We start from the raw sequence: 17,994 nt of genomic DNA, 5'->3' as shown, positions 1-17,994 counted from the left end.
CAGTTCAGACAGACCAGCTGCCTCCTGCCCCTGCTTCTCAGGGCTGGTTGCGGCAGGGAGCTCACTAGCACCCCAGCCGAGGACTCAGCTGGATGTGATGGGGAACTCCTCCACGTTGGTACCTGCTGAGCTGCTGGAATGTGTGGTGCTGAGGGTGACATCCCCTGGTGGGTGGCGGCGGGACTGGATGGGGCCACGGCTACTGCAGGAAAAAAATTTAGGTAGCCAAAGCACAATTAGAGGTCAATTAGACGTCCAGTACTGTGGGGTACAACAAAAAGGATGTTTAAACTGAAGTTAACACAGCAAAAGGAGGAGCAGAGATACAACCAGTTCATTACTAGATGAGGCTGGTTCCCTCACAAATAGGGATGTAGATTAAAAAAAGGGCATTTAATGTCATCTTTACCTGCACTTAATGCTGCCACTGGACGAGGCAAAGGGTTGTCCCCTCTGCTCTGCACTGTGAAGCTTCATATCTATTACAATGTAAGAAGGGCATGAAGCTATGGAATAGCATCTGAAGGGCAAGGTGTGTGAGGAGCGGCTGAGGTCCCTGGGTGTGCTCAGCACAGGGCAGAGGAGCTGAGGGGAGCCCTCATGGGGGCTGCAGCTCCTCACAGGGAGCGGAGGGCAGCGCTGAGCTCTGCTGTGTATGACAGCGACAGGGCCGAGGGAACGGCATGGAGCTGTGTGAGGGGAGGGCAGCTGGGGGTCAGGGAAAGGGGCTGCACCACAGGGCGGTGGGCACGGAACGGGATGCACAGGGCGGTGGGCACGGCCCCAGTGCTGGAGTTCAGGGAGTGTTGGGACACTGCTCTCAGATGCAGGGTTTGGGTTTGGATGGTCTGATGTGAAGCCAAAGGTCAAATTTGATCCTTGTGGGTTCCTGCTCACAGATACAAATCATTTGAAACAATGTAATTTAGGTGATTGGAATTATTTTCGAAGCCTTCATTGCTGCAACAGATGGACTTCAGGTTCTGTACATTTAAAAATAATGATTTCCCACCAAGAAGAAAATCAACTGCTGACAAGAAAAAAAATCATTGAAAAATCAATGAAGGAATAGAATTTATACATGCATTTGTGTGCAGAATGGATATCTTTATTTAGTTCTTTTTTCCCCTTGAGTAATTAGACAAATATATGCACATACTTTTAGCTAGTGCTGTACGTTGTCTGGGAGTAGTTAGTAGAGAACTTCAAACAGTGACCAAATACCCTTCATGCATGTGTTTGTATAATGTAAAACAGTTGAAAGAAACTACTTCATGTCCCTTGAATTGTTCCCTGAAGACTATGTACCCTCCACAACATTTTATAAAATGCAGCTATGTAAGCAATATTTTTAAGTTACTTCTAAATTCACAATATTTCTTCTAGCTTCTAATAGCCATCTAAAAATTATACCTAGTTTCAATTTGTACATGTATTTTGAAATAACCCACAGCTACAGAAATGCAGTAATTTCCTAAGGTTGACAGATTTTTAAACTCAAGGGTGTAGCTCCCTACACAAACATTTTGCAAGCCAAAAATAAGATTTTACTTCTCTTATGCAAAGACATAGGAGTTCTCAGAAACCCAGTTGAACTTGAAAATATGGAATTGAATAATGACAAATCTTGATACTGGAAGCCATTCAACAATCCTTTGGAATAAGCAGGTTTTAACTACAATGCTATTGGAATTGCTTTCATTCTTATTGTTTCACAGACTCGTAACAGCAACAATGAGAACAATGAAATGTTCTTCACTTTTCAGGTACAGAGCATCCTTAGTCACTATCTGCAGACTCATTCTGATCAGAAATTTAAGGTGCTGATCAGGTAATTAAACAACTATTATCCTGTCATTTTTAAAAACACATGCAAATATGTTTGAGGCATTTCTCTTATTGTTGGCTATCTTGTTTAAGGCAGTTCACTAAGTGTGTTCAAGGCTCTTGGTAAACTAGAGTATTCACTTTCTAGTTAGACTCCTGAAAGTAATCAGGGTAACTCATATAGTAAGTGCACATCTGAGGCATGGTCTTCTGAGTAGGTGTTATGGTAGCTAGCTACTACTTTAAGCCATACCCTAATTGAACCAGTTTTTCTTTTGTCAAATCCTTCATTCTTGAACAAACTTACAGTTAACCACCACACCACCACAACCTGTGACCAGTGTTTCAGGTTCATCCTACAGAGTCTAAGTTTAAAAACAATAACAACAACAACAACAAAAAAAAACAACAGAAGGACAGTATGTTGTCTCCCACTACTCTCGTGTTTGTACTTCAGTTCTGTCTTTGCAATGATCAGTCCATGGTTATTATCCTAAGAAAAGGAAGAACACCTTGATTTTGGCACTTCAGTTCTGCATCTTTTTCGAGGATAAAGCTTTACAAGAAACAGGCTCGAAACAACTGCCCAATTCACAGAATTAATTCCTGTATGAACAGTTAGAAAAGTTCAGCAGTTTAAAATCCAAAACCAGCCTTGCCATTCTGCAAAGCATTCTGCAAAAAATGGCTAGATTTTGTAAGAGGGAAAATAAACTACATTACTTGATAAGATTATGTTTTCCATTCAATTTAAGAGTCACCCTAAATTAAAAAGAAAAGGAAAAAATCAACCATTTCCCATCTTTCATTAGAAACTTTATTATGTTAACCTACAAATATGTGAAGTGAAATAAATGATAGTGAAGGACAAAATGATGAACGTCAGTCATCTTTGGAAAATAGATATATTTTAACAACAAAACACTTTTTTTGTTACAGCTAAGAAAAAGAAGCCAGACATACTCAATAGGTATTCTTTAAGAATATATTACAATTCAGTCTTCTCAAAGTGAAGTCCTGCGGGCTAAAAAACTGAAAATAGAAGAGTTAGGTTCAGTGCTCTAGCACTAGTTTAAGTGTACCAAAAGTGGAAAGATTTTATATACGGCAATTAATAAACATGCACAAATTTGTTTTCAGTCATTTAAACTACTACATATGTATAATCTTTAATATAAAGCATTTTTGTCAAAATTAGCTCTGTATTCTTCAGTCTGGATTTTAGAGCTTCAGTGTAAGAATTTTAAAATTTGGAAGTACCTAATTAAAATATCCAGTTGTATTCACAGTAGTTTGAAAATTCAACGTATTTTAAATAATACATCCCCATTTCTAATTTTTTATTTAATTTAAATATTAACTTGATTTTGCAGATTGCCTCAGCAGAAAGTACAACAAAATCTTTGTTCCTCTGTAATCTGCATATGCATTTCCAATTAAAACTAATGAGAATTGTCTGGGTAGAAAAAGATGAGGACAACATTTCTGTGTAACAGTGTGCTGTGACTAAAAATCTTTGACAGAGTAAAAAGCCATTGAGGTTCATTATGTTTCTAAGTCACTAGAATTAACACACCTATACTATTTAAAACCTAATGTTTATACTCACTACACACTTCTAAAATCAGCTATTACCCTTGTGCAGAATTTTGCACTTCATTCAACAACCATATTAGTAGAGGTCAGCTACCTCCATTTTCAGTGCTATAGTTTTCACTCTTACAATGTGAACATCCAGAGATAATGCATCTCTTTCCACTCCTATCTGTGGTGAAGCCAATTCTCTCTGTAGTCAGTATTTGTAAAATTATTATATCAACTTTCTCAGTAAGTTCCCACCAGAATATAGTGTAGGTGTTCAAATGTGTTTAGGCTCTTTAAAGAGCACAGATGAATCAGCAAAAGGGACCATGGCAATCAGGAGGACTGAGTTTTTAATTGCATTTACAATGACAGCAGCGTGCACTCTGGGGCAAGCCTCCCTAACACTTGTAGAGGAGATAGGACTGCTAACATAAGTTCCATGTGTTTTGTTGTTTTTTTTCCTTTCAAATGAATGCTAAATAGATAACAATTTACTAGATTACCCTTGCAGGTTATCCTTTTTTCTGCGTCTACCAAGGATCATCTGATTAAGTAAATTCACAAGTCATTTACTTGATCTAGAGTCACTGCAAACACAGCTCAGTCAGCTTAAGCTGACGCCATACCCACATACAGAAAGCTGTTTTTGATTATGTGTATATTTGGAACATACACCAATGGCAGTATTATCAGAAATTCATCTCTTCTCATGAATGTTTGGCTCGATACATCACTTGAGGATATGTGACATACTGAAAATTTTCAAGCATATTAAAAATCATTTATTGAGCTATTCACTGTTGCATAAAAAAAAAAATAACTTCATATGATGGGAATTTACCTAAGGGTCTCCAAATTTTACACAGAGTAAGAAGATTAATTTTTGTGAGCTCACAGTTGCCAAATACAGCATTTTCTAATCATGGCTTCAAAGAGAGGTTCTATTTTAAAATGTTTCCCACAGTACAAACACATGTACGTACCACTAGTGCCACATGTACCTGTATGCACACAAATCCAGTCAATATGTAGGGATTAAATGGTGACTGGCTTTTGAAACCTTGCATTTAATCTTTGTGCTGGCAAAGACCAACAGTGTGCAAGGAACTGAAAAACAGCGCTTACAGTCAGTAAGAAGCAGGAATATTAGAGGGCACTGCAAACAGGCATATACTTTATCAGGCTGGAAAACACTTGTAACAACATCTTGAATGCAGTTTTCAGTTATCAACACTTTGGTGACAACAAATAAAAGAACTGGTGAGGTAAAAGAATAAATGGTATTTCCATTTCAGATCTGGGATTCTTTTTCAAAAATATTTCCAAAAGTTGGTTTTGTTTCATTTTTTTCATCCACCTGACTTTCTTTTGCATTGACACTCTTAATCTCTCAACTCCTGTTCACATCACAGGTCTCATGTGCCAGAATGTGGCCCTAATGCAGAAAGAAGACTGGAATGACATTATGCTTCCCATTGTATGTCATACGATGCAACCACCTACATCCTTTCCCAAGGGAAGCATCAATCCATGGAGAAAACTTCTTACAACAAGCTACACAGCTAGAACTGAGGGGGGGTGGAGGAGACTGCTGGGGTGAGCCATCAGCATGGCCAGCACATTAGCTGATGGCATCACTGCAAGCTAGAAAATACTACCAGCTAGAAATAATACTGCTATAGCTGAGAATATGATTTTTTGGTTTCTGAAGGTATCTTTCCATGAAAGAGAATGTCTAGTCCATATCAACCATTTTATTTTTAAACTGCCTGAAAATGCTAAGGGAACGCTCTTCTTTCAGTGGATAGATACACGGGCAAATCTGATGAATTATGTAGATCATAGAGAAAGGAGTCTCCTGGAAAGTTGGTCTCCATCCACACAGTCAACAGAATAATCTAAACTTCGAAGAGAGAGTCTGATTTTTCACTTTTTTGTGCATTCTTACAATTATCCCCAACAAAAACACCTTGATATTTTATTTTTCCAATTAAATTCAATTCATAATCTATTAAGTAATCGCTAACCGCCTCCTGGATTATCAGTATGACATTATCCTTACTTTAATCCTCTTCCTCTGCCCAGAGGATTCTTTAACCAGACGAAATAAAGGCCACTTGGCAAAAATGCAAGAGAAAAAAAATGGACACACAATAGAATACTTTCGGAATTACAAGCTAGATCACTAGAAACACAGACATACAGCTTAAAAATAGAGGCAGAAGTTAATGAAGAACAAGGGTACGTGTCACGTTATTAGCAATGCAAAAGACCAGCTTAAGCATGTTTTTCCATACATCAACTATAAAAAAGGTGCCTTTTAGCAAGTATGCACAGAGATTGCTTAGTTATTTCTAAGAAAAAAAATCACAACATTTTACTGCTTTTACCCTACTATATTACAGTAATTATTACTACCTGTTTATAAAATGTAAACCGTTCCTTGCAAGTTCCGGTTTACATAAATCATCACCTTTTTCCACTCCTTACACACTCAGTCCACTGACAAAAATAAACTGATTTAATTTACATATTTTATGAAATAATTACTGATATGTTATGGATTATTAATTGTGTTTGGTAGAAATAGTGGTCAGAACAGTAACATGTGGAGTTGAAGTGTAGCAAATATTTTTTGAGGACTGGTGCTGGGTCTGGAGTACCCAGTGATCTTGAGGCATCATATAATTTTGACGTATGCAATGCTGTTATCATCTTGAAAGCTATTCAAATAAAGTATTCCCACCAACAGTAAGGGACAAAAGAGTCTGATGATGGACTTCCCAAATAACTGCAGTGTTGTGCTTACTTTATCTGATCTCATTTCTTAGTATGTATGTCTTGACTAAAGAGCAGAATGCAAGGTAAAATTTGGCAAGACGGTTTTTGTTCCACATAACTCATAACCTGTATGAAATGGCATTTGGTAAATTACTCTGTCCTGGGAGTATTTGAAACATGTCAAATATGAAGTCTATATTTAAAGTAGCTGAAGTGGGATCTGTTATCAAAACTGATCTACAAACTAAGATTTTTACGCCTGTATATTACAGTATAGATGTGTTGCATACTTGTTTCTATAAAAGTAACTGCCACCAAAAAAAAAGAGCAATCAGGGTCTCCCAAGTGTGGCATTCGTCCATGTGTCACTTCTATACGCAATATAAACCTCATGTTGAGATTCCTTTTTGATGTACGGCAATTTTCTGCTGGACAGATTAGGAACCAAATATGACTGTAAACTAAGGAAGGAGCACAACTATGCCACTTGTCCCATTGAGAATCCCCTGTGCTACACTTCAGCTTTTGGAGTCATTCACTGCCAACCTCCTTTGTAGAGGATGTGGGGCCAGCTCGAACTGGCAGCAAGTCATAGTGACACGGAATGTGGCTGTTTTTTGGAAGGTCATAAGGATCCTGGCTGAAACGTCCATTGCTGCTGAATGCTCCTTGGACAACACTCACTGTTGGTTCTGTGATAAAAGAGAACACATAACACACAGCATGAGAAATGGCAAACAGAAGGCACTGTGTTTCATTTTAGGTTGTGTTACAAAATACTCTCTTCTTTTTGCTTCAATGTAAAGATTCCTTGTCATGCTGCATGCTGAAATGAAGGTACAGAAACAAAAGTTGATATTAAACTTCTTTAGCTCTGCATTAACCACCTCCCAGCTTGCATCAGAGCCCTACTATGAGTATATTTATGACAACATCTGATCTTTGTGTGTGGACAAACTAAAAAAAAAACAAAAAACCCAAAGGATTATAATCTAGATCTTATAAAAATCCTTATCAGCACAGTGCAGATATTGGTAAGCGGTGTCTTGTAATGTGTGACGTACACATCATTCCAGTCCCAAGATCATTATGATAATAACTGTTCACAGAATTCCAAAATTTTCTTTAGCATCAGTAATACAGCAATGACATGGGACCCGTATTAGTAAAATACCACTTCTATGGATGAAAATGCTTTATTTTTCTTACTGAGGACATGAAACAGACCTTGTCTATCCCTCCCATACACTTAAATCTATCTGTATTCATTATTTACCAGCCTAATCCAGAGTTGAATTATATTGCAGTTAAATGCTAAGCATATGTTCTGCTGTTCTTTACAGAAAGGCTTTCAAACTAAGAAAAATCAGAGGTAGCTCTAGGTTATAGAACAGAGCTGAAGATACTTCAAATGATGGTCATGTGAATTACATCACTTATCAGTTTGCTGTTACAGCTTTTGAGCAGAAAATGGAATTGGATAGCCATCATTTTTTTGTGTGTGCTTTCTCATATGTTTTCATTAAGTTTAATGGAAGGAAAAGAGCCTTGTGCTGTCTATTTTAATCATTCAAAATCTGGAAGCAGATTTGCTACTTACCAACTTCATAAACGTTCTTATTGGCTGAAGCAGAGCTGGCGATCTCAGCATACGGGGAGTCCCTGCGTGCTGGTGACTTCATTTCAACATATCCACATTCTGAACTTTTTGGTACAAGAGCCGGTGGGTCTTTTATAGTGGCATATGGGTTTTCAGAGCTGCTTAAGGAGCAATTACTTAAATTGTATTCCGAATTCTTAACTAGATCTGAAAAAAGAAAAACATACTATTCTCTCAAGCACTCTACGTAGGATAGATTTTGCTACTAAACAGAGCAAAATGCATTTTCACTGTTACAAAGCTCTGCCAATGTACAGATGTTCTTTAATTCTGAGCTTTAAAAAGTTACTTATAAATGAGTATTTAAACTAGACATAACACTCTAAAATCATTATAAAGAAATTAGTGAAAACATCTCTACTGTTCCACTCTTGTATGGGCTCTGAGCACCTGATGGAGCTGTAGGTGTTCCTGTACATTGTACAGGATTTGGACCAGATGGCGTGTAAGCATCCCTTCCAACTCAGAAGATTCCATGAAATATGTTTGCGTAAATGAGAAATACCTAAAGTTCCTGGTCCCTTTGATAGTGCAGAAATTTTGCAAGTGTCCCATTGCTGTGGCAGGTGCTGTCTGCTGCCAGCTCCTGTAGCCCTTTGGTGATAGGAGGTGCTGGGAGCATAGGGCAGCAGCATGTTTCAGCATGTTTCAGATTTACTTTGAGAAGCTTTCCAAATGCCTGCAGTAAGCATGAAGACTGTGGTGCTGCAGGCTTGTAACCAAAGACGATTTAGAAGAGTTAACTGAATATCAATGTCATTTCATCTAGAAGCATCAGAAAATAAACCTCACCTTTCAGAGATTTTCCCAAATATCCCCTATCAAGTCCAAAAGCTCCTGAGAAAAATGATATAAAAAACATAATAGATTTAAAATAAAAGTGATTATATAACAGCTTCTACAGCTTTAAAATTAGCTTTGAGATTAATTTCTAGCTTAGCAGAAATATTCTCTTATAAGCACTGTGAAAAAGCCCAGTCAAAGGATTACAAATGCTTGTTGCAATTTGCTTGCATTCTTTCAGTAGTTCCCTGAATAAGGAAGGTCATAAGAGACAATTAAATTATCACTTGGACATCACATATGACACAGGCCATGACATTTCCTGCAGCTACTCCTCAGTGAAACTAGTATTTACTGTTTGATTAAATATATTTTTTGTTTCGGTACACGATACCTACTGCAGTAACACTCCGTCTGACCAGAAACCCTAAGAGCATGGAACTTTCACTCCAAATTCTCAGTATTACAATTCCAAGGTTAATCACTCCCACTGCGTTGTCCAAGGTCATCTTGTTACAGTTCCTTGACCTGGGGGAATGGCCTAAACTTGTAGCATCTAGGTCTGCAGCTTTGCCACGTTCTGCTTGAAGCAGACTTATCTCAATATTAATCTTAATAATAAACATCAATGGTCAGTAATGACTGACAACTCTCTTCCAAGACCTGACACTTAACCAGTTGTTAATCCATTCAGAGCCTTCTTTTCTACGCTAGAAAGTTTACAAGCCCCAAATCACCTATATAGTATCTCTATAAACAAAAGTAATAGTTTTGAAGAATGGAAATACACTATTTGAGAAATCTTTAAACAATACCTTGTATTCCTATCCCATATTTTACTAATTAGTTTTCATTTTAGCTGTTTTTGCTAAGACTAATGTTCTGGTCACCAGCCTGCAGTTACCCAAGCTACTCATCCCATCCTCCAGTCCTCAGTATATTACTGATGGTACCCTGCAGTAGGTTGAACATAGCTTAGCGTGCTAGCACAAACACTCTTAACTAAGAAAATTTAAAGGTGAGCAAAATTACAACTGAAAACCTTTTCTAAAATCCAGGTCTCGGTTAGAGACTCGGCTATGGTATGAAAAGTATCAGGGATGATCAGGAGGAAGAATTATGGTTCCACACTATTGATCTGATTCCCAGAATTGAATACTACTAAGGACCAGAAATGAAGGTACTCTACCAGAAGTGGTACTCTAAATTATACTGGCACTGAAAATCCCTTACAAAATTTTTACTGGTCAGAGATCATGATCAATGAAATCTAGGAGAATGGGAAAGAATGAAAAGATGTCAAGAGACAGCATAAAAGCAAGATACCATAACTCAACAGTTCTTGGGAATTTTTCTTCTTAGAAAGAAGAAGATGCCCCGAGTTTTGGCTAACAGGGGCTTAACTTAGATGATGTTCCTAGAATTTGCATAGGAAGCTCACATGGTGAGAAACCTTTTTTAAAGCATTGATTCTGTATGGTGGGCATATATATATATATACATATATATATATATATATATATATATATATATATATATATATATACATGCAAATTTATATATCAAGAATCTGAAATTTTGCCAAAGATGACTCCTATTGTAAAATACCCTTGTATTATGGCACTAATTATTAATAATTTTTTTTTTTAATATTAACAAAAAGAGATATTTTGCATACCATATCTGCACAGGACATCAGCCTGATTGACTGTTCTTCATAAGTAAATTTTTTTCATCTTTGAGAGTATTGCTTAAAGGAAGGACAAACCCACAACCCTGAACCTTACACAATCTGACAAGCCTGGCATAACAAACAGATTTAGTAGTGTCACAAATCAGATAGTTCTGATACTCAGAGATTGAAGAACACTTTCTACGTCGAAGAAAATGTCTGCTTTCTATCCCATACTAATATTTTCTCTTCCTTTCTCTTACCAAGCTCATTGAGGTAGCCACCGTGTTTCCAATCAGCAGGCAGTGTTCCAGTGTAGTCCATGATGGTGCCTCGCTTTCCAGGTTCCACATTTTTAAGGTTCACAAATAGCTGATTGTTTTTTGCCTATATCAAAGAAAGACAGATGATGGAACCTGAAACTAATATGGGGGTTGCTGAATTCTACCAGGTAATAATCAAGCAAAGCAAAATAAATCCAATGAGAGACACAAGGAATGCAGTTACATAATTCAGTGGCTAACCTACATAGAATTTTTCTGCTTTACCTTTGCCAGTGTCAGTCTGTCCATGTTGTTGACGTGAGGTGGTGTAGTGCACTGTGTTAGGGTGTGATAACTGGGGTTAGAGAAATAGTGACTGTTAGCATTTCCACCATTACTATGAGGGATGGTTTCTGAAAAGGAAAAGAAAAACAAACAACTTAATATAAAGCATCGTATCTTTCTCATTTTTCATAGTGCTGCACTGATTTCAGAAACTGGTCTAGCATTTCTTGAATAAAAATGTGGCATACCTCTGAATAAATGAGAGATACAGGGCAGTAAGAGACCAGCTGTGTCCTTCCTTCCCCAGAGAGCATTCTCAAATGTCTGACCTGTCTTTCAGATGTGGTCCCCTGCTGTCTTTTGCAGCTGTAATCATGGCACTGTTCTAATTATGGACACTTCTACCCTAAACTTTACAGCAACTTTTTTTTTTTTTTGTGCTTATACTCTACCATTACCTGTGGTGGTACATCCTTCTCTACTCTAGCAACTGCTTCTGCTAGCTTCTTTATTTGCCAATTTCCTTTACAGTTATTTGCAAAAGCACTGCCTGCATTATCATTTATCCATTTAATGCCAACTTATGTGCATTTTCATAGCTTGAAAACTCCCGTTCTATTTCAGAAGCATTGCTCCTTCTCTTCATCTGTCTCAGACTTGAGCAGCTCTGTTCTCTGCCTTTTACAGAACCACAGCTAGCTACAGCAGTCTTTCCACATTCTATCCGCTGGCATCAAATGTAATGTCTCAGCAGATACCATCTTTTCTCACACTTTCCAAGTCTGTTTAAAGCTAGGCACAGAGAAATAGTAAAACCTATACTTCCACTAGTTAACACAGAAAAACATAATACAGTAAAGCAAGGTATATGGTCACGTGATCCTTTATTCAGCAATTAACATATTTTACCAATGAATGCCAGCTTTCTAGTACTAAATGCACAGATTCGAAGACTGTGATACACAACAAATTAAATGGCTGCAGATGCTGGAGCATGCTCCCTCTGAACACCATCTCTGGCAGCAGCAGGAAGGTCTCACTAGCCTACAACTGCATTCCAGCATTCCGGTGTTCTGGTTCACCACCAGCATGTCATCCTAGGTGCTGTTCTGCTGGCAAAGGGCCATAGGGAGCAGTGAATTGCAGTCTTCCTCTTCCCAAAAAAGGAAACCCTCCCCAGTCTGTCTTTCGAGGTAGGCTTCCAAGGCAGACTTTCAGACACTCTATAGGAACAAAAAGTTTCCTGCTCACTGCAGCCCTCACTGATGGAAAAGGATGAGATGCACATTGAAGCCCTTTTAAGAGCAGAACCCCTTCAGAACTTGGCTGAAAACTCAAAGTCAAGAGGCAGAGGGAAAAATCTATTCCCAATCTCATTTACCTGAAATGGTGTAATCTGCATTGATGACCCTCATTGCCGGAGTATAGGTCACTGCAGGCATATTTGTTTCTTTCCCTTTTTGCTTATGTCTGTAAATGATGAACAGCACTAGCAGGAACAGCACAATCAGGACAAGAATGATGATGCCTGCTATAGCCCCTATCTGGTAGGAGTCAGCAGGGATGGCAGTACTGGTACGGCTTAAACTGTTCAGGTTTCCTACTATAATTACACCAGCTGAAATAGAAATAGAAATGAAAATATATTGCATAAATTCAGAGGCTTATGTGTCAGGAGCAGAAGATGGTATTTCACTTCTGTATCTGATAATTTTAACTGTATTTTATAATGCCAAAATAGAGCAACATCCAAAACCAATGCAAAAACAACCTTAGCCTTCAGGACAAGCATTCATCTTTTTGGAGAAAGTCCAGAGGAGGGCCACAAAGATGATCCAAGGGCCGGAATTCCTCTCTTAGGAAGACAGGGTGAATGAACTGGGCTTGTTCAGGTCAGAGAAGAGAAGTCTGTGGGGAGATCTCACTGTGGCCTTCCAGTATTTAAAGGGAGTTTGTAAACATGAGGAAAATCAGCTTTTTACATGGGTAGATAGTGACAGGACAAGGGGGAGCTTTGGATTAAATGTACTGAGAGTGGTAAAGTACTGGAACAGGCTGTCTAGGCAGGTTGTGGATGCCCCGTCCCTGGAGGTGTTTAAGGTTGGATGGGGCCCTGGGCAGCCTAGTAGATGCTAGCAACTGGCAATCCTGCCTGTGACAGAGGAGTTGGAACTTGATGATCTTTGAGATCCCATCCAACACAAGCCATTGCTATGACTTTATGATTCACAGAAAGAGCTGAAAAAGTGAGAACATCTTGTAGGCAAAAGTACAGAGTAATATACGCTCTACCAGCAGCTTTGGACAGTGCAGCACTGTAAAACATTTCATGCAATCTTCACCTGAGTGCTTTGATCCAATAAACTATCTCTGAGGTATCTAATACTTACAAATCTATTAAATATTTATAATTCAATAGCAGACTACTGAAACATACTGAACATAAAAATAATTTAATGGCAATAAGTGGCATCTAATAGGTTGACTAAGTTTTACAGCAAACAGTTATAGTAATTTGACTGCATCTAGGCTCTACCTTGATCACATCTGGCCCCTTTCCAGCCTGGGCTACAGTAACATGTTCCCGTGATGTGGTCACAGGTTGAGTTGTTCAGACAGTCGCATATCTGCCGACATCCATATCCATATGTACCTTGAGGGCATTCTGTACAAAATGAGACACAAGGACAAAGAAAAAGCAGATGTAGTTAGTGCTTCTGGAATGTTTCAGTGTGACAGACCTACAGCACTGCACCTAGTGGTACATTACGGACCTAGCACTGTACCTGCTACCAGTTGCTTCTGTCTGACCATGTATGTCTGTGTATATGGCCAGCAGATGGCAATGTCTTATCAGTGATACACATACACTAGAAAGATTTCCTTAAGAGGACCTCTGCATTTGTCTGTGCATGTATACACATGCGCATATTTAGAGGGAGAAAGAAACTGCATTTAAATTATCATACACTGATAATAATTACTTCTTTTGTATGCCCATCTCTGTTACAGGTAGATTCTTATATTAATGTAGTACTGATGGTTTCAGGAAGGGCGGTATTCCTCCTTCTGACACTCAACTTTCTCAGTCTCTCAGGAATTTTGTAAAGGCATTAATTTGTTCGTCTACATAATCTTTTATGTATTCCTGGTTTATAATAATTCATGGGGATATAGATGCCAGAGAACCTTCTTGCAGTCTTGATAAATGCAGATAAACATGTAATTTCATGTTCAATATACCTTCTCTTTCACTTGATTACATTCACAGAATCACAGAATCACAGAATTGTAGGGGTTGGAAGGGACCTCCAGAGATCACCGAGTCCAACCCCCCTGCCAAAGCAGGTTCCCTACAGCAGGTCGCACAGGTAGGCATCCAGGCAGGTCTTGAACATCTCCAGAGAAGGAGACTCCACCACCTCCCTGGGCAGATTAGAACTAGTGAACTCAATGGCTGAACTGAAATGAAAAGTCAATTTTTAAAACTGAAGTTCCAATTCACAAATGTAAGAACATGTAACTTAATACTGTTGAAAAATTAATATAATCATTATTACCAAATTATGGGATAAATATAAAATCTATGTAATACTGGCAGTCTTGCCAAAGTATTCAAATAATATTTTTATAAGATTCAAAATAACATTTTGATATGATGACACTTATGATGCTCTTAAAATCTTTCTCTTTTCCCAAACATTACTCCGCTTTTGAAGTGAAACATCTTACATCATCAAAGTAGAATAAGGTTTAAAAACTAATAATTACACAGCGCCAGTTATTATTTCACTGAAATAAACACACTTCCAAAATTTTCATATCTTATTGTAGTTGTATTTTTCTTTCCTTATTTTTAGCAGATCTACCGCAGCTGTCCTTGTCTACATAACACTTCTTGAAGCTGGAACTAGGCTTACTGCTGAGGGAATTAAGTGTGTCTATAGTTCAGCACATAGTAACCTCCTCTCCTTTCAGTTACAGTAGTGCCAAGTGTGACAGGTGTTGTAGATAATTACTCTCCTTTACCTATCAAAAAGTCCTGTGCACAGTGCTGATCCCAAGCACAAATTTAAACCTTCCAAACAGTAATTAAGTAAAATAAGCATACGTAGGACTTGTGTTCAATGGGTTGCTTTGCATTGCAATGATGCCTGAAATATTGGACCGCCACTCACTCTGTTACATTAGCTAGAGCTAGATTGATAGAGTTCTGTGCTTATGAGCTTGATTATTCTTTTAATGTTGCACATTATACTACAGTTGATGTCAGTGGTGTTAATCTTAATTTTTCTCGGGTAAAGAATCACGCATGTAAGAAAATAAAATACCATTTGTTATGCTTTTATAATCCACTTGAGTGTAAAGACACATTCCAAAGATTAACTGTATCCACTAGGATTTATGTGGTACTACTTATCTTTTAGTTTTCCACCTAATAATTTTCACTGTGCTTTATGCTAATGACTATCACTCAGATTCATTTGTTACTTTTACATTCAGAACTGTCAGTTTTTTAAATTATGCATTATGTATTACAGATGCCTCTCAAATATTCCTACAAATTGAAAGAAACAAGCACCACTATCATAATCAGTCTTAATAGGTATTAATTCTGCGATTTATCTATTTAGAAAAGGCCCAGGTCTGACTCCCAAAGCTCCTGCCCAGTTAAAATGCCCACTGAAGCCAAGAGATTGCATCACAATGCCAGCTAAAACAACAGAAGCTCAGCCTCAGGGTTTGGTATTTTTTATCAAGACAAACCGGGGCTCCTACTCACTCTGCTCACAGTGCTTCCCCATGAATCCTGTGCGGCAGGTGCACTGCCCACTGATGTGGTCACAGTCGGCTCCGTTCTTGCACTGGCATATCAGTGCACAGTCCTTCCCATAAAATCCAAGGGGACATCCTGCAATACAAGGAGAGGGAGAGAAAAAGGAGTGACGGGTGCTCCAGAAATAAAATTCAAATATTCCGATTATTGAAAAGTCATTTCAGTGTGACTATCTGTAAACACAACGGGTGAAGACCTGCCCTGTTTTAAGGGATTTAAAATACTGGGCAGCAAGTACATAAAAATGAGATTGCAAATTGTGAAAATAGCAGACAATCAGAAAAAGGTAGCAAGAAGGACTGCATGCTTTAAGGAGAAAGAGGGAACTTTGTGAACCAGAAAAGGGAGTCTGTTTAGTGATGAGTGAACCTTTGGACACGTTATCCAGTGTTCACAGCTCATGTTGAGGCATACAAGAATAAAAATAATAACAAATTGTAACACAGCTCCTCACAAAGATACCATTTCAATGTGACAAAGACATATCGCTGCTAAGAGATCATTATTCACCAGCAGGAAGCAAAATAACCACGATAGCTGACAATGAACCAAAATTGAACGTCTTCCAGAGCTGAATCCATATGGCACTATAATGCATGTGTTCCTTCCTGCCACTATGAAGTTATTCTGCGGAAAAACGTAATTTCTGATTTAATGAAAAACATGCATTTAGACACTGAATGGAAAACAGTCCTTAGTTTAAAAATAACGGTTTTGCCCAGATAGCAGAAAGTAGGGGTGCCTGTATTGAAGATAAATCAGCCTGAAGCCATAGATATAACTATTAATGATAAAGAAGATGACTTTATTGATATCTAATGTTTCCCTCTCAAATGTCATATGAAATGTCATCAAGCAGATAGTCTGTGCCACTCAGCTAGACTCAGTGACTGCACTGCTTGTAACTGCATCTGCAAAGACATCTATCACAGCCAAAGATAAGTCAGAAGCTACTACCATGGCTTCTGCCAGCAATTGTGCTATGTTGTTATGTTAACTGTTGCGTCTCCAAAGTTAAAATATTATTAGGGAGGTTATGGAGAGGGAAACAATTAACATGAAGCCATCACCCTTCCTGATAAGGAACACTTGCACAGCTAATAGCAACTATGCTACGGTCTGCAGCCATAAACATGCATCTGTAGTAGTAGCACCTGAATGTCAGAATGTGCATGTGCACATGACAGGGATATCTTACATTGGGATATCTGCCTGTGGCCAAATATTGTTTGCTCTGAAGAAGGCCTTAAAGAGAGCCCAAATGCAATGGCACTCTGCCACTGCTTTTATAGGGGCTTCCCCTGCAACCATAGAGACTGCATTTCTGAGTCAAAAAGGTTCAGCAGCAGGTGGATAAACTGAGGAATAAAGTGTGAAAGTACTGAAGGAAATTCTGCCACTGATTTTTAGACCTATAAGACTGTGAACAGACAGTTAGGATACTTACGTTGTGTACAGTAAAGGCCAGTCCATCCTGGGGTACATTTGCACTCTCCATCGTAGGCACTGCAGTATGCTCCATTATGGCAGTTGCATGTGTGGATGCAGTTTGGTCCCCAGTGAGAAGGTGGGCAAGCTGAAAAAATGCAGAGCAAGTAATCAGTCACAAGAGACAAAAATCTTCAGTACTCATGGCTGGAGAGCTGGTTTATATTTCTATCAATCGATACAGTTTTGCTGATTGTTTTGAAAATGTTATGATGAATGAATTTGATACTAGGTACTGCTATTAAAATAGCGAAGTGATTAAAAAATGCCAGTGACTATTGAGATAGCAGAGAAGAAAATTTTCTTCATGTCAGAACATTACTAAAAGTAAAGGGTGTTCTAAGAACAACATATGCTCGTTGGCCTATTTTATGATTGTTGATCATCTGAAATTAGTGGTCACCCAAGAAAGAACTTAAATCACACACAGGTGCAAGGTTAGAAGTTACAAAAAATTCACTAATTCCAAAAGAAATTAATGAAATGATTATTTTACATGTGAGTGAAAGGCTTTCATACAAAGCCTCTGTCTTAGTCCATGAGCCCAGCCTCAACAGTCACACCCACGCATACTGCTAATACCATTTTCTTGCTACTGACTCAGTAACTACGTCTCTATCTCCTAAATATCCTCATTTTGGACACTCTACCAAGTACCTACTTATTTTACCATAAAAAACAGAGCTGTCTTGCTACCGTCTTCCACAGGTTTGGGCCCCACATTTATTTTGGTATCATACTGAGTTGTAGATGCTAAACTCTTCTCAGAATTTAACCAGCAAAGGTGTTCTGGTACAGATATTTAGGCCATAAT

The 17,994-nt window shown here is 38.3% G+C and overlaps 1 protein-coding gene across 2 annotated transcripts in view; it reads right to left on the bottom strand.

Annotated features, from left to right (window-relative positions):
- Positions 1-1,086: 1,086 nt before the first annotated feature.
- MEGF10 (multiple EGF like domains 10) overlaps positions 1,087-17,994 on the bottom strand; it is a 96,278-nt gene continuing 79,370 nt past the window's right edge. Inside the window, exons 17-25 of one of the 2 annotated variants that reach the window (XM_042866268.1) lie at positions 17,140-17,268; positions 15,639-15,767; positions 13,392-13,520; positions 12,237-12,473; positions 10,856-10,983; positions 10,571-10,694; positions 8,645-8,689; positions 7,793-7,999; positions 1,087-6,884 (exon numbers count right to left, since the gene is read on the bottom strand). In XM_042866268.1, the coding sequence (XP_042722202.1) occupies positions 6,724-6,884; positions 7,793-7,999; positions 8,645-8,689; positions 10,571-10,694; positions 10,856-10,983; positions 12,237-12,473; positions 13,392-13,520; positions 15,639-15,767; positions 17,140-17,268 (1,289 nt within the window). In that variant the 3' untranslated portion in view covers positions 1,087-6,723. The remainder of the gene's footprint in view (positions 6,885-7,792; positions 8,000-8,644; positions 8,690-10,570; positions 10,695-10,855; positions 10,984-12,236; positions 12,474-13,391; positions 13,521-15,638; positions 15,768-17,139; positions 17,269-17,994) is intronic. The other variant, XM_042866269.1, reaches the window with a different exon arrangement.

Source organism: Lagopus leucura, unplaced genomic scaffold (assembly GCF_019238085.1).
Source record: "Lagopus leucura isolate 7727_CA_CO unplaced genomic scaffold, USGS_WTPT01 Super-Scaffold_810, whole genome shotgun sequence".
Taxonomy (NCBI): domain Eukaryota; kingdom Metazoa; phylum Chordata; class Aves; order Galliformes; family Phasianidae; genus Lagopus; species Lagopus leucura.
The sequence above is the reverse complement of the archived record's forward strand: the minus strand, read 5'-3'. Positions and strand labels throughout refer to the sequence as shown.